Below are 26,670 nucleotides of genomic sequence, written 5' to 3'. Positions count from 1 at the left end.
GCTTCACATCAAACCCCATTTCCTTTTTTGACAGGATAGTGTCATAGAATCAACCTGAATTTCAGGAAGATTTTAAATAAATTTTTTCTTGCTGTCTTTGTGGACAAGTTGAAGAAACATAGGTGGGTAGGTTTAGAACTTAAATGACTGACTAGATAAAATCTATAATCCTTAAGAGCAGGGATTGTTTGATTTTTTTTTTTAACCCTTACCTTCTGTCTTAGAACCAACAGCGTATTGGTTCTAAGGCAGAAGAGCAGTAAGGGCTAGGCAATGGGGGTCAAATGACTTGCCCAAGATCACACAGCTAGGAAGTGTCTGAGACTAGATTTGAACCTAGGATCTCCCATCTTTAGGCCTGGCTCTCAATCCACTGAGCCACCCAGCTACCCCCTGATTTTTTTTAATCTTTTTATCTTTAGTGTACCCAGCAATATGCTTGTTGATTGATTAGACCCAATGTTTAATGTTTAACAGATAAATAGCAACTTGGAGATCTCAAAAGAAGTACTTTAAGGATCTGTCCTGTATTGATAAACATTTTGCTAGAAATAAATGCCATGCTTATCAAATTTGTAGATGACATAAATTAGGGAAGAATAACTTAATTGTAGCATCCAAAACAATTTAATGGTCTACAGGAGGGGCTCTTAACCTAGGTAGAGAATTTGAGGAGGTGTGTAAACTTGGTTGAGGAGAAATTAAATCTTTATTCCTACCAAGCTCAAATTTAGCATTCCTTCAGTTATGAATGTATACAACATATATTCTGAGAGGGGCTCTATGAGCTTTGCTAAATTGCTAGAGGAGTCCGTGACACCAAAAAATCTCTGGATAAATCTGTGGACAGAATCTAATAAGGTATTTAAAGAGGATGTTGAGCCCTGCTCTTGAGAAGTTAGTGCTATGCCTAATAGTGGTCTCAAATTTTTGAAGATGACTTGGTCTTGTGATAAGGTAGAACTAGGAGAGAAGAATTTGGAGCAATGTGTTGATAGTTCCATTGAAGATTTTACTTTATGAGAAAAAAACTTTGTTAAGATGGTAAGTGTGATGAGGGTAAATAGTATCTTCTATAAACTTCATATCTCTTCCATTGACTAACTGTTCATCGTGGAATGGGGTACTTAATGAGGTGGTGAGTTCAGGAGGTTTATTATTTCTTTATTTTATTTAAAATTTTTTTCCATGGTTACATGATTCACATTCCCTTCCCATTTCTCTCCCTCCTCCCAGAATTGACAGGCAATTCTACTGGATTATACATATATTATCACTCAAAATATGGAGGTTTTTAAGCCTGAGCTGGATGACCTCTTTGCACAGGATATTCTTTTCAGATGTGATTAGACTATAGATGACCCCTAAAGTCTCTCCTACCTCTTATATTCTTTGATTCTGTTATTTTGTCAAGAGAGTTCTTGACTAAAAGGAGTTAGTGATTTATTTCAGATGAACAGTTTGTTTATAAAAAATGACAATGAACAGATGTGGGGAAATGGTTTTTTCTTTGAGGAGACTGGAGATGAGTGGATTAATAATTAACATGCTGGTACAGATGAGCATGCCCAGAGATATTTAAATTGCTTTTTTAAAGTAAGAGTACTGTCTTTTGAGAGTAGTCTCTGAGGAGGTACTTGTGCTAGGTTTTAGGAGAATTTAATTGTTCTATATACATCTCTTCAGCATTTTCCTGTTTTTATGTTTTGATCAAGAATGTGCCATAATATTTTTGAACCCACATTAAAATAGTTGAATGGGTCAAATGAGAGAGAATAGGGACCACAAAAATGATTGGAAAACGGAGAATTCAGTTAGATTATAGTAAAACAACTAAAATTTGGAGCTTGAGAAGCTGGAAAGAGGCAGGGCTTTAGAGACCTGCAGAGAATTGCTTATCTTGCTGAGGTAGCTAAAATGAGAGGCTGAGTTCTTATATCAAAAAATGGAACAACTTTGCACAACTAAACTTCACCTCTGCTGAAAATGAAAACATGAATAGGATTAATTCACAAACCTAGGATGAATTACTTTGTTTTGTAAACTTCAGGGAGTGGAGGAAAAAAGAATTGTTGAACTGAATAAGAAATATGTTATTTATACCAAAGAATATATCATTATTAGAAATAATAGGAGATCCAGTCCACCTTCAAGAATGGAGGTAGAGGGGGCACCTGGGTAGCTCAGTGGATTGAAAGCCAGGCCTACAGACAGGAGGTCCTAGGTTCAAATTTGATCTCAGACACTTCCCAGCTTTGTGACTCTGGGCAAGTCACTCACCATTGCCTAGCCCTTACCATTCTTCTGAAGGCAAGGAGAGAGAGACAGACTTTAAAAAAAAATGGAGGTAGAGATGGAAACAAGAAATATCTCCTTTGCAAATAGGTTGGTTTTTAAAACATAGTTTCTTAAATTGGAACTTGAAATCAGTCATAGAGCCGTTATTTATTATAAATGGTGGGTATAAAAGGTAGTCTATAATTCTGTTTAACTCATAGCTGAAATTCTCTTTACACAAGTAATTTGAAAGTTAAAAAAATTGTTGTGAAACTAATAATTTAGCAAGTCTTTTATTCATCTTGATTGCTGAAATTTAAGGAAAAGCTTTAATTAGATGGTAATGACGCAGACATTTTGAAGGATATTTTGAAATTTTTTGAGTAGTTGGTGACATTGCTTCTTTTCTATACCTAATTTTCTTTCAAAGTGTATATCTTTCCTTTTCTGTGACATAAATTGTTCACACCCCCCCCCCATCCTCTTATATCTATTAAAATTCTGCTAATTAGCAATTACTAGGGTTGAGAATTTAAGGAGAGAGACTTCTTGAGTCTTAGTAAGTTGGGGTTTAAAGGAAGTTATTATTGGAGCATTTGAGGAAAAAGTGACTGTTAATTATTGCTAATACCATAATCACTGAACTATGGGTAATGAAGAAAGAAAATGGGAGAGGACACATATGTTTACAGTCATCTCTGGAGGTAAAAAAGATGTGGTCACTAAAAAATTACAGGTCATGATTTGGTAATCAGTCAGCATTTATTAAGTTCCTATCATGTGCCAGACATTATGCTTGGTTCAGGGGAAACAGAGACCAAAATAAGGTAATCCCTGTCCCAAGAGAGTGTATCTGAGTGGATAAAACATAAACATGTAAGTAAATACAAAATCTATATACACAGTCAATAAAAGGCAAATTGATATACAGCACAGATTTACAAGATTTAGGTCAGTGTCATTTGCCTGTGAAGCCTGAACAGTCTATCCATTTGATATATGTCTTAATCAGGACTAGGTACTGGACTCTGAGGCCAAATATTCAATCAATGGGCTGACTACCATAGCCAAATGCACATTTGCCTAAAAGACTTTTTTATGGAGAACATGCACTAGGCAAATGCTCACTCAGAAGTCAGAAGCAACAAAAGCACATTCTAAAGATCTCTGAAGAATTTTAGTATTATTTGTGAGATATGGGAAATAGGACTGCACAGCATTATGTGCTAGCATTAAAGATGGTGCTGTGCTCTGTGGGAAAAAAAAAACAAAAAAAAACACAAACCAACAGAATTGAATAAGCACACAAGAAATGTAATATGTGCAAATCTAGAAACATCTGTATCCCAAATTTTCAAAAGTTTGTACCTTCTGAGCTCATACTTAACTGGTCAGCTAGCTTTAGTAGAACACACTATATACCCTGACCTCAAAATTGTGATGTCATTGGTCTATTTAGAGTAGGAAGCATGATGAACAACAACATATCCTATATAGAAGTCCTTAGGAACAGAGGTCCACCAGACTTGTAGGAGGACTGAAAAATGGGGCAAGTTAAAGTTTCACATTGATCAGCTTAGTTAGGATCGGGCCATTGAGCAAATGCTTTTCTAAGCTGAGCAAGTTTATTAAAAAACAAACAAACATGATTTTTTGAAGTAGGAAAGCTATGAATCCTAGATAAACTAGCAAATATTTAGTACCATCTGATGAGCCCGGAGGTATCTACACTTTGAAATTCAAGAAAAACAAAGGCTTGTTTATGTGAGCCTCCTAAGTTCTCTGATCCAATAGCCCTAAATAACCTTACTTACTACCTTTCAGTCACAAGTATGTCTTTTTTGTTATTAATATAAGGCAGGAAATAGGTGGCCTAATGTCTTTATTTTTTTATTGGTAAAGTTTGCTTTGAAGTGGCATATCTTTCCTAATAAACAATTTTAATCTCAGCACCACACTCCACCTCCACCCCCTAGATTTAGGGTATCAAACAATTAAGCAAAATCACCAGAAAACATTGATTGCCACTGTTAGTATTTTGCCCTGTTTTTAGTTAACACAAAAAATATATATTTTAACTTTAGGTGGTATGGTACCAACATCATTCTATTTGGCCTAAGTTTTGTTGCATTTCAGTATTATCTATATATATATCATTTTAGTCATTTGTATTGGGGTTTTGGCCCTATTCCTTATTCTTTATCATTTCATCCAGGACTTGCTGTGGTTCTCTTAAATTCTTATATTTGTATTCCTTACTCTCTAGTGCCTTTTTAAAGATATGAAAGGCATTTTCTCTATCATCCATTTATTCAGTCTGTATCCAATTAGCAAAATAGCAGGTTGTACCTCAATTGAAATTGCAAAGATAAGTATAATATGGAGAGACCTACAGTTAGATCAGTTCTCCTGTTTCATGTAGTATATATATATATAACACATATTCCAAAAATCTTTGTTGCTGATACCTCTTGCCAGTTACATTGACTTCTTGCCTACTTTTAATGCTTTTGCTTTACTATGATCTCTAGCATTTTTCCTTGACCTTTCATTCCTGTGTATTTTGTGTCAACCTGAATATTCTTCTGGTTTCTAATATCCAATTAAATCTTCTAACTTTTTTGTATTTTTACAGGCTAATCCATATTACTTTTTATTGTTGGTTGTTGTTTTTTTATTAAGTCTCAACTTTGTTCAGTCATTGGGCAAGCATTTTAAGTACTTTGTGTGTGCCAGATATGGTACATGGTACTCAAAATACAAAGGAAAATATGAAATGGGCCTTGTTCTAATGGAGCCAAACATACCATCCTATAAGTACATTATCTGGAAACATTTGAGCAAAAATGAAGATCAGCCTTTTTTAGATTTAGTCAATTTCCAGTTTAATTCTAAATATTGCATAATTAGGATACCAGTATGGTTTTTCCCTTTTAAAATGCTATTCATGACATGGCAGTTATGTTTTCAATAACAATAATATATACTTTTTTCTTTTCATATGTGAAGAAAACCCTAGAACCTTGTTGTTAAAAATAATCATTGTAGAAGGTGATTTAGTCTGATTTGACTCTGCCTCCCCTTATTTAGGTGAACTTAGTTGAAGATCCTAGAGAGAGTTGAGACACTATGTATGATGAATACTCGGTAATATCACCAAAAAATTAATTTAATCTGATAAGAAGTCATTGATTACTGATATTGGAGTCATTTTTTTAAAATTCAGTTGTCTACATATGGTCAGACCATAAACTTTAAAGAAAAAAATACCAAAATAGCATAAAGAATAAAAGTAAGATATGGTATGTAAATAAAATAATAGCAAACTTTTGATACCAAAAAGTGCTAAGTTCACAAAAGAACAGTAAACACTAACTCTTAGTATTTTTTAAGGAAGAAATTTCAATCATTTGCAGCAATGAGGAAATGAAAACAGTAGTAAATATTTTTATCTCCTTGGCAAGTGGAGAGACACCACAGCTAAGGATGCCTATTTATAATATTCATTTGTTGTGACTTATAAAGGATGACACACAAAAAAAATAAAAAAGCAGTTTAGTAAAATTATAAGAAATGATGAGTAAGAAAAGCAAATTGGTAAGATATTTGATGAGAGACCCAAATAAGTCATATCATTCCCAGGGCATTCAAGAATGAAACTGGAAAGATTATAAACAGACCAAAAAAAATCTATCAAGATGATTATAGCAAATTATTTTCTGCATCAGAGACTGCAACTCACATTTTATTCAGATATTTTATTTTCCCCTTTACATGTAATAACAATTTTCAATATACATTTTCCAAAATTATAAGATCCAGATTGTCTCCCTTTCCACTCTCAAGATGGTAAGCAATTTATTCTGGACTATACATGCATTATCTATCATGTAAAACATATTGGGTCACTGCTATAAAATATAAAACCAAAACCCCAAAGTAAAATAAATAAATTAATGTGGAAGATAGAGCACTTTGATCTGTATCTGACTCTAACAGTTCTTTGGAGGTGGATAGCATTCTTTGTCATAAGTCCTTCAGAATAGTCAACAACTAGTAGTAAATACTTACCTATTGGTTATTTGTTGTCCTTCATACTGAAGAGGGCCAAAGTAATATCACAAGGGAAATGTCTTGACTTGTGAGTTGGATTTAAGTGAGGCAGAATTTCACAAAATTGTTTGCCTCACTTTGTTCCAGAGCCATCGAAGACCAGTGGCAAGACAAAAGTCAAAACAATTCACAATGGCTTGGGATGCAGTGGAGACCTTGGCTTCTTCCATGTCTGGCCAAATTCTAAGCGTGTCCTAATGGTCTGCTTCAGCTTGCCCACCTACATGGCCATTGGAACAGATTGTTCTCATCCTCTCCATCCATTGCAGGAGATTTCATCAAATGTCTGGGATAGATATCTCCCTAACTCAGCTTTGAGGCCTATCAGTTACCCTCAACCTGGTTTAGCCCACCTGCTCAGATGGTTTACTGAGGAGTGCTCCTCCAGTTTCTTGAGTCACAGGTGAGAGCTGGGTGGCAGATGGACACCAGAAGAGGAACGCAGCCCTGAAAAGGGCCCAACTGGAACACCTTACATATCTCAATCTACAAGCAGCTAGGTGACATAGTAGATAAGAGTGCTGGACCTGAAATCAAGAAGATCTGAGTTCAGATGTGGCATCAGACATTTATTAGCTCTGTGAGCCTGAACAATTTGCTTCAGTTTCCTCATTTGGAAAATGAACTGGGGGGAAAAAAAAAGACAAATCACTCTAGCAACTTCCCTAGTAAGAATGGCATGAAATACATAAGCAATAATACCCTTGCCAATATTATTTGCAAGTGACATGGAAGATGTTTAATGCCAATTCCAGTTGGAAAAGGAGTATCTTATAGATGATGGGATTCTCCAAATGCTTCTGTTTATAGCTCACATTTTGCTGATTGGATGAAAGCCTGGAGCATTAAAAGCCTACTAAATGAGACCTGTAATATCACAGAAGAGATAAAACAAGTTGTCCCTTCAGGAAAAACCAAGTGGATGAACAATGCCTATTGTCCAAAGTATGATATACAATTAGATGGTCATCCCATTAGGTAAATGAACTTTGGACAGATAACACTGCAGTTTCAAAGGAAGAATTGAACAGAACAGACTGGAGTTCAGTTAAAAACACTGCTGGCTTCTACCTTCTCAGAATCTTTAACACTAATATTTCAAAAACGCATAGGTGTACACATACACATGAATATATCCCCTGGAACATATTTATACATGCACATGTCTATCCATATGTATTCATAAATGTATGCATATACACATCACATTTCTTGTCAAGGCTATTAATACCGTTCATGAAAACAAAGTGTCAGAATCTTTTTCTTCAATAACAAGCTTTATGTAATATCTTCAGTGTAACAAATAGCTTTCAAAATAGGTGTAATAAATAGTAAGATGTTTGGATTTAAGACAAGATAACTTTATACAGAATTGCACTAATTATTATTTATAAGCCTAGCTTATAAAGGGTCTTATCTTTGAGTTGTAACTCATTTGATAACTGTCTTGGTAATTTTAGACTAATCACTTTAATAATAATAAACTTAAGTGATTCCCTATTATTTTTTGTGTCAAATTCAAATAAATTTATGTTTGGTATTCAAAGCTCTTTAAGCCTGGCTCTAGCCTATCTTTCCAACCTTTGACTCTTCTTCATGTATTTTTATCCATCCAAACTGCCTTTATTATTTTCATACTGTATATATTTGTTTGCATATTGCCTCCTCTAATAGATTATAAGTTCTTCAAAGCCAGGGACTTCCTTTTTCCATTTTTTTGTATCCCCAGCACTTAGCATCATGTCTGGTACATGGGAGGTGGTTAATAAATATTGATTGCATTCTTGTTCAGGCTGTTCCACATTCCTGGAATTCACTTCTTTTATCACATTTGTCTAATATCTCCAGTTTTCTTCACAGCTTAGTTTCCAGTTAGGTGGCTCAGTGTTATGGGACATGGAGTGAGGAAGACCTGTGTTCAAATTTTGACTCAGACACTTGCTAAAACTCTATTCTTCTATTTTTTCTATCTGTAAAGGGAGATAATATTTCCCATGTCACAGAGTTTTTATGAGAATCAAAGGAGTTAATTTGTAAAAGGATTTGCAAGATTTGCAACTAGGTGGCTCAGAGAACAGAGAACCAGGCCTGGCTACAAGGAGGGCCTTGGTTTCAAATTGGCCTCATAGACATCTAGCTGTCTGACCTTGGACAGATCACTTAACCCAGTATTTTGGATTGTTTCTGATAGAAGATTAAGGGGTTAAACAAATAAATAAAAGTACATATAAATCTTGAAGTGTTAGATGTTTGCTATTAATAATCTTTGCTAATCTGTAGGCTTTTCCTAATGTTGTGTGTGTGTGTGTGTTGTGTTGTGTTGTGTTGTGTTGTGTTGTGTTGTGTTGTGTTGTGTTGTGTTGTGTTATCTCCCAGAGGGAATGAAATCTCTTCACAATTGTTCGGGGTTGTTTTTTTTTTCTCCAGAGCCTGGCATGTATTATTAGATGCCTAATAGATTTTTTTTATTCTAAGCCTCAATTTTTTAATTTAAAAAATGATGCAGACTAAATTATCTCTCCAGTGTGCCTTTCAGCAATAAATTATTTGACCTCTTCTGTTTGATCCTTGCTAGCTTTTAAAGAAAAGGGACATAGTGCCTATCTTCCTATTCAAGTACTACTTGTAGATGACCACTGAGGTTCCTACTAAATCAGAGATAACGTAATTCTGGAACATATTTGAAGGGTAATCAGTCTTATCCTGGTTCATCCCAGAAGACCAGAACTGTTTCCAGAAGATAGAAAGCTGTGGTGGTTTTGTAGTCATTTTTACTCAGAATATAGAAATGCTTCCAAATGATTATAGCTGTCCCAGAATGGAATGGGGAAGATCAGAGAAGGTAGATTGAATTTCTTTCTGGATTTACCAGTGGAGATCTCCCAAAGGAAGCTAAAACATGACTTTTCAGGAAATTTAGTAGGTGCTGATGCTTCAGGTAAGGGTTGGTTAGGATGGCCTTTGTGCCCCTTCCAACTCTTAAAAGTCTGTGATTCTATTTAAGTGCTAAATTGGAGACTATAGGAGAGCCAGGGTAATCATGAAAGGCACTATGGATAAAGTGGGGCTTGAGGTGGATTTTGAAAGATAAATATAGTAATGTAGGGCAATGGCTTTGGACTACTGAATTTTTGCAAGTGATTCACCTTGCTATTGATGACTTCTGTGGACTTGGAATATAGACTGTACTTGTGATTGGAATAATTTAATGAACCCTCTTACTTAGTGAACTCCTGTGACTCCTTGTTGCCTCTAGAATCAAATACAGAGTGCTTGGTTTGGCATTCCAAGACCTTCATATAACCTAGCCCCCTCATACCTATCCAAGTGTCCTTCACTTCTTACTCCCCAGCGTAAACTATGATCTAATGTGTAATGGAGGGAGAAGGAATGGAGTCTCCCATCACTAATTTCAGGACCAGAGTGAGGTAGAAATGGAATGTAGCCAAAGGATGAAGAGAGGGGATAGATTGGGTTTACCTCTCTCTTTCCCTAATAAACCCCACACTGGTTGCCTTCAGAATCACAGATGCTTGTTCCCTCAAAGACTTGATTGAAACAAAGTATGAGACAGACAGCTCCTCTCTCTCTGTGGAGAGAAAGTAACTTTCTCCCCCCCCCCAAACTCCCAGTCTTCCTTCTTGAACACTATGCAGCAGACTTTAGGAAATGGCTATTTATTCTAAAGAACATGTAAAAGGTAAGATAAGTGAGTTGTGGGATAAGGTGATTGGGAAGTAGGGAAATAGGAATTCCTTAATAATAACAGTTGAACCCCTTCCCCCCAAATCCTGCAGGGTCAGGCTTTGCTTGCCTGACCCCCCTGGGGTCAATTGTGAGAGTTGTCCTGACTCCTAGATTTCTAGCTATTATCAAGTTCAAAGGACTGTCTAGAGGGATTTAGAGGATCTTCTTCTGGTGAATAGCTTTCAGGCAAAGTCCTATTCACTGTGGTTTATCTTCACTGGATACTGAGGTCAGGTTTCGCAGGAGAGTGCTCCAGGTTCAGAAGTCTGCTCAGATCAACCTGTCTGGTAGGCTTCCCAAAGAGAAGTAAGTTCAGCTGTATGAATCTTCTCAGTTGCTATCTTCTTCCTTTGGAATTCTCTCTCCTTCCTGCCCTTCCCCCGCTCAAGATGATCTTCCAGTATGATGAATCTACTTGGCTTCTTCCTCCAGCAGATTCAGTTTCAGATTCCTCTCTTACAAATGGCACTGACCTGTTGGCTGTTCCATGAACAAGACTGGACATTTTCTTTGGTTGTACCCCATGCCTAAAATTCTCTCCCTTCTTAATTCTGCCTTGACTTTTCTGCCTTCTTTTAAGTTCCAGCTAAAGTTCTATCTTTTATTAGAAGCCTTCCTCAACCCCTTTTAATTCTAGTACCTTCCCTTCGTTAATTATTTTCTATTTATTCTGCCTATAGCTTGTTTGTGTGTCTTTTGCATGTTGTTTCCCCTATTAAATTGTAAATTCCTTGTTGGCAGAGACTGCCTTTTACTCTTTTATGTCCCAGTGCTTAGCAGGATACCTGGAAAATAGTAGGTATTAATAAATATTGATTTATTGATAGATGAAGAAATTCTTGATACCATTACAAGTCTACATATTCTCCATAATTTATAGTCTTAAGTAGTTTCTTAGGACACAAAGAGATTATGTAACTTGCCCATGTTTAGATAGCCAGTCTGTATCAGATGTAGGACTAGATCTGGCAACAAGTATTTATTAAACTTATGTACTAGGCACCCGAAATACATACAAATAGAAGCAGAAAGACAGCCCCTATCTTCAAGGAGCTAATTGGGGAAGATAACACATAAAAGGGACTTAATAGGGAATGGAAAAGATGGTAAAAGGGCTTGATAAAGAAGGAAAGTCTTGAGATGAGTCTGCAGTGCAGCCCAGCGGGGGATAAAGACATCTTTAGTCTGGGCCTCCTCAAATTGGAGACTCTGGAAGAAACCAGCCAATCAGAAGGTGGAAAATACTTCAAATATGAGATGTAGTCTGGGGAGGAATGAACTTTCAAGCCAAAAAAGTTTTTGTTGCATGGTAGAATAAATTCTGTGAAGATGAGTCGGTTCAACCTGGGAAAGGATAAAGGTCGTCCTGGCTCTAACACCAATTTTCTAGCCAGGTTGCTTCTCACTGGTAGTAGAAATGAAGCAAAAAAAAAGGTGGAATTTAAAGGAATTCCCAAAGGAAGAACTAACAGAATTTGATTCCACTAAGTAAGGCAGTTGCTTTTCTGGAGTTTCCTTACAATTCTGTAACATGGTAAAGAAGTTCATGCTCATGGCTTAATAGAGGGAGAAATCTTTAAAAGTCTGTAGTATAATCACTGATGGATCCAGGCTAGGAAGATGTTCCTATTTGTAACTATTTTCTTTCAAACATCATAGAGAAATATTAATTTAAAAAATTAGGAAGTTAAGTTCCTTAATAATGAATGGCACATTTAAGGAAACAATTTTTTTTAAACCCTTACCTTCCATCTTGGAGTCAATATGGTATATTGGCTTCTAACATTTAAAATTTGTTTCTCTACTAGAAGTATGATATTTTATGAGGTTTATTAAAGATTAAGAATTTAAGAAAATACAAGTAAGAAAGCATGTGCCTAGGAGGGCCGAAAGGCCCATTCAATTTCACTTACATCATGAGAGACATGTCTGCTTGGAAGTGGAAGTAGGAAGAGAGCTTAGTAGACTTTTACACCTGGTTAAATAGAAATTTTGATCCCACGCAGGTGGGAACTCAGGTGAGACTAGAGGGCATCCTGGGAACTAGAGCAAGAACTTCTGGGGATTGAAGTCTGGGGTTCAAATCTCCATTTTTACAGGCTCCAAGGCAGAAGAATGGTAAGGACTAGGCAATGGGGGTTAAGTTACTTGCCCAGGGTCACACAGCTGGGAAGTGTTTGAGGCCAGATTTGAACCTAGGAGCGCCCATCTCTAGGCCTGACTCTCAATCCACCCAGCTGCCCCCAAGAAAACAATTTTTGAACAGATAATTATTTATCATTTTATTAAGAACAGTGGTAATTATTTGATTTAACCTGTTTGATATGATTGTGCTAATACTTATGCTCCATCTTCATATGAAGGACCATGAGGAAAAATAATCTTGTTTTTCATATCAGCCAATTAGATATAAGGCTGCAATTTCTGATTACAAAATGCAATTCTGTATGTAAAAAAACAGCATATGAACCAAGATTAGACTTCTATTATTTTTCTTATTAGTGCCATCAATTCTATTACAACTGGTCAATTTTAATAAGCAATATTTTAATTAAGACTTTAGTATTTTAGATGCTCATTTTTCCACTATTCTTCTCATGGTTTTTATAGTACCAGCATAACTTTCCAAAACTAGCTTTGCCACTAACCCAGTTGAATTTGTTTGGTATAGTGGAAAAAGAGAACAAAACATTTGACTACTGGAAGTCAGTAAGTTTGGGTGCTCATCTGCCACTAACCTATGTGACCTTGGGTCACTCACTTAAAACATTGCAGCCTCAGTTTCTTTATATGTTAATGAAGGAAGCTTAGAAAAGACCTTTCTAGTTTAATAATTTTCAACAGAATTTCATGTTCATTAATACATGCTTCTTGCTATTCCACAAAATTGCTGAGAAAAGGCATTGATGAAGACAAATAAGGTGGAGAAGTAGAACAACAAAGCAACCATGGCCCCTTGATATACAGTAACATTTAAAGTCAGTTCTATTTCTTTATGGAAAATTGAGTGATATTAAATTTGGTATCTCAACTTTCTCTAGATAATTATTAAAAGACAAAAATAGAAGATTTTAATTGACAATGTAATTTTAAATTAAGGCAATTTAAATTAAACTTCTTTTCCTTTCTTTTTAAGAATAAAGGCTCACTACAGTTTGAAGATAAATGGGATTTTATGCGTCCTATTGTTCTGAAGCTTTTACGCCAGGAATCTGTAACAAAACAGCAGTGGTTTGATTTGTTTTCGTAAGTAACCTTTTCTAATTTAGGGGCAATATAATAGTCATTCTGCTATAAATGGATTTTACTTTTTTTTGATGAATCAAAATAGCTGTGCCTTTTGAACTGGCACATTTACATGTAAAATGAAATTGACAGACTTTAAGATTCATAGCACTTTTGAGATTGTTCACGTTTTTCTTAATTACCTAAAAGAATAACTTTTTCAGTTATCTGCATTACTGCCCTCTTTGGGGCCTTTAGGTGTTTGATGTTTTGAATATTGAGTGCTTCAAACAGCAACTTAATGTTTTTTACTAAATCATAATTGATAGAGGGAGTTCCTTTTGTGGAAGAAATCTCTTAATCATAGCTATCATGCTCATAATTATATCCTATGAGAATGAAATCATAAAAGTCAACAGAAAAGTTATTTTTCTATTCTATATATCAGTTCTCATTCTGGTTCTGCTGCTAATCAATTGGGTGACCTTGGACAAGTCACTCAAATTGTCTAGATAGTAGTTTTCTAAAAAGTAAGGCAAGGAGGCTTTAAACTTCACTGTCTTTTTTGTCTCTAAAAATTCTGTGACTAGATAATAAGCATACACTTTTCTGTGTGTTGTTTTAAGTCAATGAGAAAAGAAGATCAAATGAGATTATATTCAGAAAGCACTTTCCAGATCTTAAAGTAATATATAAATACTAGCTATTATTGTTGTTAATTGTAGACCATGGTATTATCATTGTGGTCGTTTTTATAATAAAATTAGACCTCATTTTAATCAGTATTTCAGCTACTGATTCAGACAGGAATTGTTTCTTCTTGGACAAAATACCAAGAAGTTAATCTGTGAGCATCAAAAGTTTGCTATTTAAAAAACTTTAAGCATACCTTTTTGTAATATTATTTCCTATATATCTTTTTTGCAAATTCAACTCTTTGTATACTGTGTGGTGACAATAGGGTTTTAAAAAATAATTATTGCTGAAACACTTAAAATATTATATAAATACCTTAGGAATGTGTAAATAATAAATACCTGAAAGAATGTGAAACTGAATAGATTGATAGAGCTTGACTGGATTTTGAATGACTGATAGAGTATATATTCTATAGAGAACACTGATATGTATTACTTATTAAGAGGATTAAGACATATACAGGTTAGAATCTCAAGAACTTCTTTCTAAAGCTATGTAGCAAATACCTGTATGTATGTGTATATATGTATATGTATAGTGAGGGCGTATAAGAATTATTTCCTTAAAGGTGATTTGTCTTCATTATCTTCTAGGGATGTCCATGCAGTTTGTCTGTGGGATGATAAAGGCCCAGCAAAAATCCATCAGGCTTTGAAAGAAGATATACTTGACTTTATTAAACAAGCACAGGCAGTAAGTCCTTAACTTATATTTTTTATGTGACCTGACTTTGAGTTTTACTTTGAAAACTTAATTAAAAAAATATTTTTTGAAACATGACTTTTAAAAATCTTTAATATTTTCAATTACACATAGAAGCAAATTTTAGCATTTATTAGCTGGCATTTTGTGATTCAGATTCTCTATAAAAATAGGTTATATCCGTGTGGCAGTATAATATATATTTCCATATTTCTTTTGCCTTGAAAAAAATATTTATCACACATACAATAAAAAACATAAAGGCAATAATATGAAAAATGGCATTCTTTGATCTGCACTTAAACTTCCAACAGTTGTAATAGTTAAAATTATGAGGCTGATAGCAGCTTAATAACTTTATTAAATCATAGTAGTAGTAGTAGTAGTAGTAGAAGTAGTAGTAGTAGTAGTAGTAGAAGTAGTAGTAGTAGTAGTAGTAGTAGTAGTAGTAGTAGTAGTAGTAGTAGTAGTAGTAGTAGTAGTAAAGAGAAGGAAAGGTAGGAGAGAGGTAGAGAGATACTTAGTTTTGTAATCTATTGGCTGCCATGATGGGCCTGTAGCTAAACTCTGACAAAGTTTCCTTACATTCTCCATGCTCCCACCAGATGTTTACTTCCTGCTGGGTTTCTCCTTTTAAACTGTTTTCTCCACCCACTAACTTTCACATATCACATTCCAGGAACCAACCATAGTTTTGGAATCAGTTTCCTGTCTCGCTGATTCCTGGGTTCTTTAACTTCCTTCTCTGAGGGCTTATCTATACCTGAATTTACTCAGTGGTCTTTGACCTCCAGGTCACTAAGGGAGATGAACTTAAAAAAAGGTGACATAATGGAGAGAGAAATTTGCTTCTGACACAGTTCCTTCTTTGGCTATGGACAACATTTTTCATCATGAGTCCCTTAGAGATTATCATGGGACCTTGCTTTGCTGATTTTCATCCTTTACAATTGATCATTGTGTAATACTGTTAGTTCTGTTCACTTCACTTTGTATCAGTTCATATAAGTCCAGGTTTTTCTGAACTCATCCTGTTCATCATTTCTTATGTCACAGTAGCTTTCCATTAAAACCACATACCACACACAACTTATTTAGCCATTCCCCAATTGATGGACATCCCTCAGTTTCCAATTCTTTGCCACTATAAAAAGTGCCACGAAAAATATTCTTATACAAATTGGTCCTTTTCCCCTATCTCTGATCACTTTGGGATAAAGACCTAGGAGTTGAGTCATATGGTATGCATAGTTTTATGGCCCTTTGAGTGTGCTCTCAAGTGCTCTCAAGAACTGTTTTATCAGTTCACAGTTCCACCAACAGTGTATTAAGTGTCCTAAATTTCTCATATCCCCTTTAACATTTATCATTTTTCTTTTTGGCCCTATTGGCCAATCTGATAGGTGTGAGGTGGATCTCAAAATTGTTTTAATTTACATTTCTCTGATCATTAGTGATTTGGGGCATGTTTCATATGAATAGTTTTAATTTTTTCATCTGGGAATTATCCACATCCTTTAACCATTTATCAATTGGTGAATGCATTGTGTTCATTCATATATATGTGTATATATATATATATATATATATATATATATATATATATATATATATATATATGTATGTATGTATGTTTATATATATATACTCAATATAGTTGAGAAATGAGGCTTTTGTCAGAGAAATGTGGCTATAAAATCCCCCCCCCCCCCATTTTGTTGTTTCTCTTTTGATTTTGGTTGTGCTGTGAAGCATGACTTTTGAAGCAAACTGAAAATACTATGCTAGCTTTTTTTTTTTTTTTAATAACCCTTACCTTCTGTCTTGGAATCAATACTGTGTATTGGTTCCAAGGCAGAAGAGTGATAAGGGGTAGGCAATGGGGGGTCAAGTGACTTGCCCAGGGTCACACAGCTGCCCAGGGTCACATAGCTGGGAAGTGTCTGAGGTCAGATTTGAACCTAGGACCTCCCATCTCTAGGTCTGGCTCTCAATCCACTGAGCCACCCAGCTGCCCCCTACTATGCTAGCTTTTGAAAGTTAGCTGAAAGTTTTTTATGATAAAATTATTTTGGGGGGGTTTAATATTTTGCTTTCAATGAAGACTGCTTTGTAGAACGTACCATATTTTTTGTTTATTAGATTATTTGAGAATTCAACAGATATAATTTTTTGGCTAAAATACTTTTCCTTATGTTTATTTCTGCTCTGATTAATGTTAGTGTTAAACTGTGTTCTTGGCCACATTTTACTGTTATATCCAATAGCTAAAGGTATGTCAATCATGGACCCTCTCATGAGACTTTATCCCCTATTAAAATTAATTAATATTAATTCATTTTATTATTTATCATATATTGTTTATATAATAATATATACATAATACAACAAATAATATTTATTATAATTTAAATTAGAAAATTAATAAGTTAAATTTAATCTCAAATAATAAAAATATTATATTTTAGGAGATTTATTAATGATCATTAGAAATGAAGGAATAAAAAGAAATAAAAAACCCAACCATGTGCCCATGGCTTATCTGCTTATTTAATATTCCCCTCCCCTTACCCACCACCATGCTTGGGACATCAAGCCAAAGAGAGCCCAGAGCAGGAATGCACACTGAATTTTATCCTCTGTTTGCAGGAAGTATGTAACTACAGGAAGTCAGTGGGCTCCCAGGAAATGTAGTTTTTTTAGGGTAATAGATTTTCAATTATACATTATGTAGTAGAAATTTTTTTCAATGCTGGAGTCTTCAATGCATTAGAAAATGCTTAGGCTACCTTCTATTCTTGCTACTGATTCTAAAGTTCAAATTTTATATTATATAAAAGCTTACCTATAATTAGACCTTCTAACAGATAGCCAATTTTCAGTTTCTCTGGAGCTTATCCATTTAATTAAATCAGCAAATATTAATTGTACTGATTATATCCATCCATTTTTTTGTTATTATTTTTTCTGTTGCTTACTTTTTATCCATTTATTTAATTCTTCATTCATCACTGTCCTCTAGAAGATCACAGGAAAGTCAATGAGTTGAAACCCAAATCGTCTCAATCAGTTACTTGCTGGAAGTTCTTATAAATTGTTTGGAACAAGGAGATTAAAACTAATGACTAAAATTATTTTTTGGATTTTCAGGGGCTTTATTTTATTTTATATATTTTTAAATCCTTACCTTCCACCTTAGAATCATTTCTTGTATTCCTTCCAAGAAGGAAGACTAGGCAATGGGGGTTAAGTGACTTGCCCAGGGTCAAGGGTCAAGGGTCTGAGGCCAGATTTGAACCTAAGACTTGCCTTCTGTAGGTCTGGCTCTCAATCCACTGAGCTACCGAGCTGCCCCCATATCAGGGGTTTAAAGTTATCTTTGCTTTCCCTTTTCTTTATTAATCAAGAGACTGCTGAATTTTAGCTCTTTGTTATTTTTTTTTCTCTGACATGGATGGTGGTATTAATTCCAAAGAAACAAAAAGATAAAGAATAATATTCTTGCACTGTGTCTAAGCATATCAGATTCTAACAATTAATTGTTAAAATGATTGAATCTGCAGAAATTAATGAATCTTGAATTTTTTTCTTGTCATATTGGCTGAAGCACTGCACTGGGAAATGAATATATTGATAATTGATACATATATATACAGGATATATATGTATATTTTTATACTTCTCAATACTATTTTTAATGATAAATCTAAACAATGGAAGCTTATAGCTGAATGAAAAAACACATTAAGTATCACCTAAACTTTCTGAAAAGAAAAATTGAAGCAAGTATCAGTATCTCAGTATTGGGTCAGTTACTGTACCCCTCAAGCAGTTTTTATACCAGGTCCAAAGATCCAAAATATTTTACTTTCTATGTTTCAAAGTTTGGAAGCCATAGAAAACTGGAGTTTTTGAAATTTTAGAATGTCAGTAATTTAAGTTTAACAATTTAAAAATTTAAGTTCAAACAAACCAATAAACATTGTAGACTTATAGTTCTATATCTCTGAATAGCAGTGTTTTTATTTACAGAGTCTTTATTCTGCATTAAGATAATTCTTTTGTTGAAACTAAAGCACTTAAAGTATCAAAAATGAGCATTGCTAAGTCTTATGGTGGAGCTAATATTTTGGTCAAGAATAACTGTTGTACATATTCTTTAGAATGTTAAATGTTTTGTTATTAACATGATTTAATAAAAAGCTTTGTTTATAGGTACAAATTGAAATTTTAGAGAAAAATACTTATGACAGTTTTTTTTAATTTTAATTTTGTGACTTTTCATGAAATTGAATTATGCCTATAAAAGTGAAAGAGGTTTCATCTACATAAAAACATATTGAAAACATCATTTGCTGTATTTTTAACATTTGGTAAATATCTATTCTGAGCACTATATGTAAAATCCAGATCATAAAATACATTGTACCTTCTTTTCTAACACAGTAAAGAGTTGAGAGTTCATTTTGATATTATCTAATGCAGGTTATGTGGTATCCCACTGTGTTGAATTGAAGACAGAATCTTGTATATTTGACACAGATTTTAAATGCTAAAAAGAGACTTATACATAATTTATCTATACATCTCCTTTTGTTGAGTGATGTGTTCTGTGATTCTGGGAGGGTAGGGAATGGTTGAAATACTTGGAAATGAATTCTATTTTAAAACATTTTTTTAATTAAAAAAAAAGACCTACATAGATACAGTCTTTACTGCTTAAGGGATTAAAGCCAATTTAACTGAAAATATCAAAATAACCTTGAATTTTAAATTCATTTTGTTGTTTTAATGTTGTCTTTGTGATCTTTTTAACTGAGATTATTTTTTCTTTTCAGAGAGTACTGAGCCATCAGGATGATACAGCATTGCTAAAAGCTTATATTGTAGAGTGGAGAAAATTTTTTACTCAGTGTGATATCTTACCTAAACCATTCTGTCAGCTAGAGATTACATTAATGGGTAAACAGGGCAGTAACAAAAAATCGAATGTGGAAGACAGTATTGTTAGAAAGGTAGGTAAAATTGCCTCACTGTTTCCTGTTATATACTATATTTAGACCAACTTCTTCCCCTCAAAAATCATATTTCTTCCTCAATCCCTTCTGATTCAAGCTTCAACATTTTTTTCTTGTTACCTTTTATAACCTTGACCAATTTGTAGGATTCTTAGAATTTTAGAATTTAATAATTTAATTTAATAATTTTAAAGTAATGAATTTTACCTTCAGACATCAACCTACCTCTCCACTCCTGTTTCACTGTCCTCTTTTTATCTTTCTTCTGCAGGGCACTAAATTATTATTCCATTTCATGATTTCATTGCTTATGTTTATTTTTATTTTCTTTCTCTTTACCACCTTCGTACATATCTCTTTTCCATTGTATTTAATTCTCTTCTAACCCTTTCTCTGATTAGTCATGCTTCAATTGTTTTCACCCTCCTGCTTTCATTGAGCTGGCATTACTTTTCTGAGTCTCTTCATTTTTTATAGATTCAGTTCGTACTATGTTGTTTTGTACTTTAAGGTGTTGTGTGTTTTATGTCCTAATTAAATTCTAAATTCTTTTTTGAGCAAGAGAGCTGTGTAAGCAATTAATTTTCTTTCTTGTTCATAATGCTTACCCCTTATAGTGAAAAGAAAAAGTACAAGGATAGGAATGAAGGGATTTTGGGCTTCATTCCTTGTTTTACAATTCTATATGTGACTGTATGCAAGTCATATTAACTTTTCTGGGTCTGTTTCTTCATCTGTTACATAAAATAATATCTTCCCCATTTATTGGGTAAAATGAGATTTTTATATTTTTATATAAGTATATTTGCTAGCACATTGAGAACATAATATTATTAATATTATCTTTATTATAGTTATAAGTATTTATTGAATGAATTATCTCTTCCTCTCTTCTCATTTTCTTACCTTTTATATCTAGATTTGTTGAACCTATCATTTAAATCTACTGCTTTCAATTTTAGTAATTTAAGTTTTATCTTAATTTACATCTATTTGATTTCTTTTTTTTTAAACCCTTACCTTCCATCTTGGAATCAATACTGTATGTTGGTTCCAAGGCAGAAGAGTGGTAATGGCTAGGCAATAGGAGTGAAGTGACTTGCCCAGGGTCACACAGCTAGGAAGTGTCTTGAGGCCAGATTTGAACCCAGGATCTCTGGACCTGACTCTCAATCCACTGAACTACCTAGCTTCCCCACATCTATTTGATTTCAACGTCTGTTACTTTGTCAAATTCTCCATTATGTTCTTGATTTTAAAATCCATTGGCTTTTTCCAACCTATCAATAATAAATTAATAAACATTTATTAAGTACCCACTGTGTATCAGTCACTGAGGATACAAAAGACGAAAAAAGGAGATAAGAGGCAAAAGACAGACCAGCCCTCAGGGAGCTTACATTCTACTGGCACAGACAGTACACAGATTAAATGTAGAGAGCAAGCTATATACTGTAAGAAATAAAGAAATCTCTAGACTATCATCTGTTCTGAAGATCCAAACTTTAATTGTGGTAAATTAAAGCTGAAGGTCTTGCCACTCCCAGCCTGTGGCAAAGATCCCCTTTAGATGTTCAACAGTTTGTTTTAATGGGTTTTTGACAATTAATTAGCATGTCATTAACAAAGTAGAAGATACATAGTATTATTAAGAAACGTGCTAAAGCATTTGGTAACAAAGTTTTGTAACATTTGTAATTTTGTATTTATTTTTATTATTTTTTATTTTAATAAATTTCCACAAGTGTTTTCCACAATTGTATGATCCAAATTGTCTCCCTCCCTTCTTCCCCCTCCTCTCCTGGAGCTGGCAAGCAATTAAATCTCAGTTATACATACATTATCATGCAAAACATACAAAGTCATAAACTCTTATAAAAGGTTAAGATTAGAAATTTTAATTTAATCCTGCAGAACTATCATACTACTTCTGGGAGGAATTTGGTCAAAGTAACCTCACTGTGCCATAATACTCTGGGGAGCCAATAGTTGGCATAAATCTTCACAGGATCAAACAACATCTGGACATGCCAAGGTTGTTTTCATATGATTTCATCAGGTCAGCCATGTACTCACCATTCCCAAAACAAATTCTGCATGAATTTCATCTTTTCTAGATAACTACACAGACCTGAAATTTTTATTCCTCAACAGAAGCTCTTAATCTAGTTAATTGCTATAATATTTGAATATACCAAACTATATCCTTTATAATACTATAGTTAATGTTCTAGTATTATAATTGACATCTTATACACAGTACTAACTGTGTCTAACTTTTTGTAAAAATCATAGTTGTAGTGATGTCCCTAAAGGATTATATGTGATCACTTGGTTTATGATCAATAATATTAAAGCAATATAAAACAATTTTCCTTTTAATTTTCCCCTGGTCAGAAACACCTAAGTGTATTGATTATAATTTCATGACACAAAGGACCATCTGTTATGAAATATGTATAATCTTGGACAGATATTCTCTTACCAGGATACATAGTACAAATATATGATCAACAATAATGTTAGATTACATTATTTTGAAGTCAAATCCAAATTTTCTTCTATCAGTGGCATGTTTCAATAAATGGTTTGATACATTGAATTAGCTGCCTTTTTCTGATGCTCATGTGTTTTGTAGAGAGTCTTATTAGCTTTCCTTTTAATTTTTTCCAAACTTTTTAAAGCATTGGAAATTGCTTCAGAACCCCATTTATCAGCAACATGTCTCATAGACTCTAGAATCAAGGACATTCCTAACTTAATGCATTTCTTAGGGTGACAAGGTAGACATTTCCCATTTTGGGGAGTAATAGAGCATTCCTTAAGATTATCACACATTAATGAATATTGTTTTTTGGAATTCCTTTTTAAAAAATATTCTACATGATATTTAGGCAAATGCCAACAAAATCCAAATATCAGGACACTCCCCAAAGACATGACAAGGCACTAAGATTGATAAGTAGATGGATTATTAGGCACTACTGCAGTACTAGAAAACTCAGATGCCATTTTAAATGATGAAGAGGTAAAGTCTCTATTGGATATAATTAATGCCTCTGTTTGGCTGACAGGTTTAATTGACATCTGGCAGTTTGAACTGGGTGGACTCAGGAAAAAGCATTCCTCTTTCATATCAGAAAAAAAATGAATTTCATGCTGAGAGTCTTGATGAAACAGAGTCAAAGAGAAGAAAGAAAATTTCCAATAGAACCAAACACTCACTCACTGAAAACAAATACTCTAGACTGAAATCATATGGATTAGAAGCAAATATGTCACACCTACGGTGTTCATATTTATCCCAGACAGCTTCATCAGTATCATTTCTAGCTACATGAATCCTTATAACAGAAGCTTTTTGGTTCCTTGACCGACTTCAGATAGCAATTAACAATAGCTAATTAAATTGGACAGAAACTTGCCACAACAGTTAGAACATTTCTAAACATAAGGTTCAGAGAATGATTAACCTATCATGGTTAACAATTTGGAGATATCAGTCTACATTATAGGATCACAAATATCAGATAAATACATGTGATTATTAATTGTACATAAATTAATTTAACACTGGCAAGATTTCTTCCAGGGCATAGATAGTATGGATAATGTTAGACTTTCGGTAAATAGGCAGCAGCTGCCATGAGACACCAACAGCAACTAAACTGAATTGAGCAGATTGCTGTTGCTATTGGTGGCCTGGAGTAGGCTGCAGAGATTCCAGATTCATAACCCTTCTGCTGATATCCTTAAATGGAGTAACTTTGCATCAATAGAAGAGGTCAAGTGTAGCAAGCAAGGATTTCTCCTGAAAATATCCACAGTTATTATAATAGTATCCTTTCCCCTGGGCAGGGGAATAAAAGGAAAAAAAACATGAGTTAAATACTTTTGCCAGTGGCTCAGGGACAGATGCCATTTCTTTAATTGTATGTGTCTTTAACCCAATCAATAGAGAGTAAATTAGAATACTCCCTTAATTCACTTTCACTGTTAACATTGCTTTGAATCTATTGTCTTTATAATTACAATAAATATGTACATTTGATCTAATTGGATTAACACCCAAGTTGGATATTGTTTTTGAGATCTCATTCAATTATACTTTATTTAACTACACACATACACACACACATTCTCTTTTACTCATTGTCTATGATAGAGCTAAGTGTTTGGATAGTACTAACGGGCAACATAAGTGTTTTTTATCACAAGCTAAAAATAGGATGACACTTTTTAAGGGGAGGTCTAAACAAAGGAGCTTTATATCTAAGAGGGCATGTGTATCATTGCTTGCCTTATAGTAACTGGGAAGAAGGGGTAAAGAGCCAAAAAATCATTTAAGACAGAACTATTTATACCCCTTCATTATGTCTCTATAGAAGCAATTACTTGGCCTCAGCAACTCAGTTTCCTCCCTGCCTATTCTTCAGGGATCTTTGGCACTAGCAGTTAGAATTTGACCTGTCTCCAGTTCTCCAGCTTGCATTTATATATTGCTCCTTAGAAAACAAAGTTGAATGCAATGGATAATCATACTTGCAGCCCTATCCAATGGTGAGTGTACCTGTGGAGATTAAGTTTCCCCATAAATTGATTATCACTGGAGTTATGGAAAGAAAACAAAAGTATAAAATTATTTCAATCAAAATTCAGATGACATAGTTACAGAATATAGAGCTTAGAAGTATAAGGTATTATAGTTTAAAATCTTGGACACCAAAAATTCTAAGGAGGACTTCAAAATGGAAAAATTATGTTTTCACAAGTAAAAACATTTGTCATCAAGTTTGCCTCAGATTTTACATATTTATTATGGATTAACATTTAATTTCTTTATTAGTTTATGTAGCACTTTATGCATTTCAAAGTATTTTCACATTTATTTACCTTATTAGTATTCAGGCCCATCCTATGAGCAGTCATGTGATAGTATCTTCATTTTATGTGGGCAAACAGATACAAATAGGCAAAGTGATTTATCAAGCCACAGAACTAGTTAATAACAGAACTGGGACTGGAAACATGTCTCTTAGTTCATAGTAATATGTTCTTTGTCAGAATTATTGGCAGAAAACATTTTAAAATTCCTTAAGTATTAGGATTTGAACTTTTTAATTAATTTTTTCTGCCCTTTTTTATTTTTTAATTTTTATCTTTATTTTATTCCAATAACAAATTTACACCTAAGTTTTCCAAAGTTATATAATTAACATTGTCTCATCTCCCTCTTCCCTCACCTCCTCTCAGTGTTGTCAGGCAATTCCACTGGGTTATACATGTATTATCACTCAAAACATTTTCATATTATTTATTTTTGTAAGAGAGTAATCTTATAAAACCAAAATCCCAAAATATATGCCCAAATAAACAAGTGATAAATCATATGTTTTTATTTGCATTTCTAATCCAATAGTTCTTTCTCTAGAGATGGATAGCATTCTTTTTCATAAGTCTCTCAGAATTGTCCTAGATCATTATATTGCTGTTAATATTAATAGCAAAATCTATCACATTTGATCATCCCACATTATTTCAGTTAATGTCTATAGTGATCTCCTGGTTCTATTCATTTCACTCTGTAGCAGTTCATGTAGGTCTTTCTAGTTCTTTCTGCAATCTTCCTGTTCCTCATTCCTTATAGCACTAGTATTCCATCACCATCATATACCACAATTTGTTCAGCCATTCTCCAATTGAGGGACATCCCTTTAGTTTCCAATTTTTTGCCACCACAAAAAGTATAAGTTCTGCCCTTTTTATGCAAAAAAATAATCTTCCATTAAAACTTTTAAAAATTAACCTCTATTTATGTCCCCTCTCTCTATACCCCAGTTGTTTTTTTTTTAAACAGTAACAAACAAAACTGTCATCAAATAGGCATGGCTAAGGAAAATAAATTCCTGCCTTGGCCATATTTTTTTATAAGTATCTTTTTCTTGGTTTCATTTTTTGACTAAGAAGCCCTAGAATGCTTAAGTTATGTCTAATGTTGAGAGAAAAAAGGATTGATATTTTAAGAAAATTAAAGAACTGTAAAAAAAAAATAAAGAACTGTATACTTGAAGTATTCAGATGTAAAATGTTGATTTTTGAGGCATAATTGGCAAAACTGTTAGTGACTATCAACTTATAACATGGAGAGCTTGCTTAGAAGATATTAAATTCTTCAATAACCATTAGTAATATATTCTTAATACCTATTTATATAATTTTGATTAATGAAAATCCATTTTCAATCCTGAAAGTATTGAAACAAGAAAAGTATTTCAAGGATTTCTTTGTACTAAAATATTCTTTTAAATCATTTTATTGAAGGATTTGTGTTTTGTGTTTTTCCTCTAAATATTTACACAGGAATTTTTAAAAATAGAAAAATTATATTCTTTTCTATCTTGAGATGCTTAGAAACATAGTATTATAATGATTTTTTTAAAAAGTAATAAAATATATACTTTGAGCTATTGACCAAAATTAGGTAAGATTGGGAAAACCATCACTTTCTGACTTTAAAACAAAGTTTGATGTTTTAACAAAGAGGCTGAAAGATTTGGTATAACTAGGTATTTGGTTTTCTTTTTTGCAGTCTTCACCCTCATTCTTTATATTTGTTGTAATTCTATATAAATTTATATTGTTTTCTTTTTTATATAGCTAATGCTTGATACATGGAATGAATCAATCTTTTCAAATATAAAGAATAGACTCCAGGATAGTGCAATGAAGCTGGTTCATGCAGAGAGACTGGGAGAAGCTTTTGATTCTCAATTGGTGATTGGAGTAAGAGAATCCTATGGTATGTTTTGAATTCTAAGATATTCATTTCCTTTTCTTTTTGGAAACTCGTGTATTTTGTGGGTTAGAACTTGTTGTCATTAAGTATAAT

General features: G+C 33.6%; 1 protein-coding gene across 3 annotated transcripts in view; it reads left to right on the top strand.

Annotated features, from left to right (window-relative positions):
* The window catches only part of CUL5 (cullin 5), a 98,357-nt gene that overhangs the window by 21,248 nt on the left and 50,439 nt on the right, over positions 1 to 26,670 (top strand). For 2 of the 3 annotated variants that reach the window (XM_007494881.3, XM_007494882.3), the window contains 4 exons: positions 13,274 to 13,383; positions 14,655 to 14,754; positions 19,602 to 19,778; positions 26,439 to 26,580. In XM_007494881.3, the coding sequence (XP_007494943.1) occupies positions 13,274 to 13,383; positions 14,655 to 14,754; positions 19,602 to 19,778; positions 26,439 to 26,580 (529 nt within the window). Of the gene's footprint in view, positions 1 to 6,477; positions 7,369 to 13,273; positions 13,384 to 14,654; positions 14,755 to 19,601; positions 19,779 to 26,438; positions 26,581 to 26,670 lie in introns of those variants that run through there. The other variant, XM_007494883.2, reaches the window with a different exon arrangement.

Source organism: Monodelphis domestica, chromosome 4 (assembly GCF_027887165.1).
Source record: "Monodelphis domestica isolate mMonDom1 chromosome 4, mMonDom1.pri, whole genome shotgun sequence".
NCBI lineage: Eukaryota > Metazoa > Chordata > Mammalia > Didelphimorphia > Didelphidae > Monodelphis > Monodelphis domestica.
This window is presented reverse-complemented; position numbering and strand designations above follow the sequence as displayed.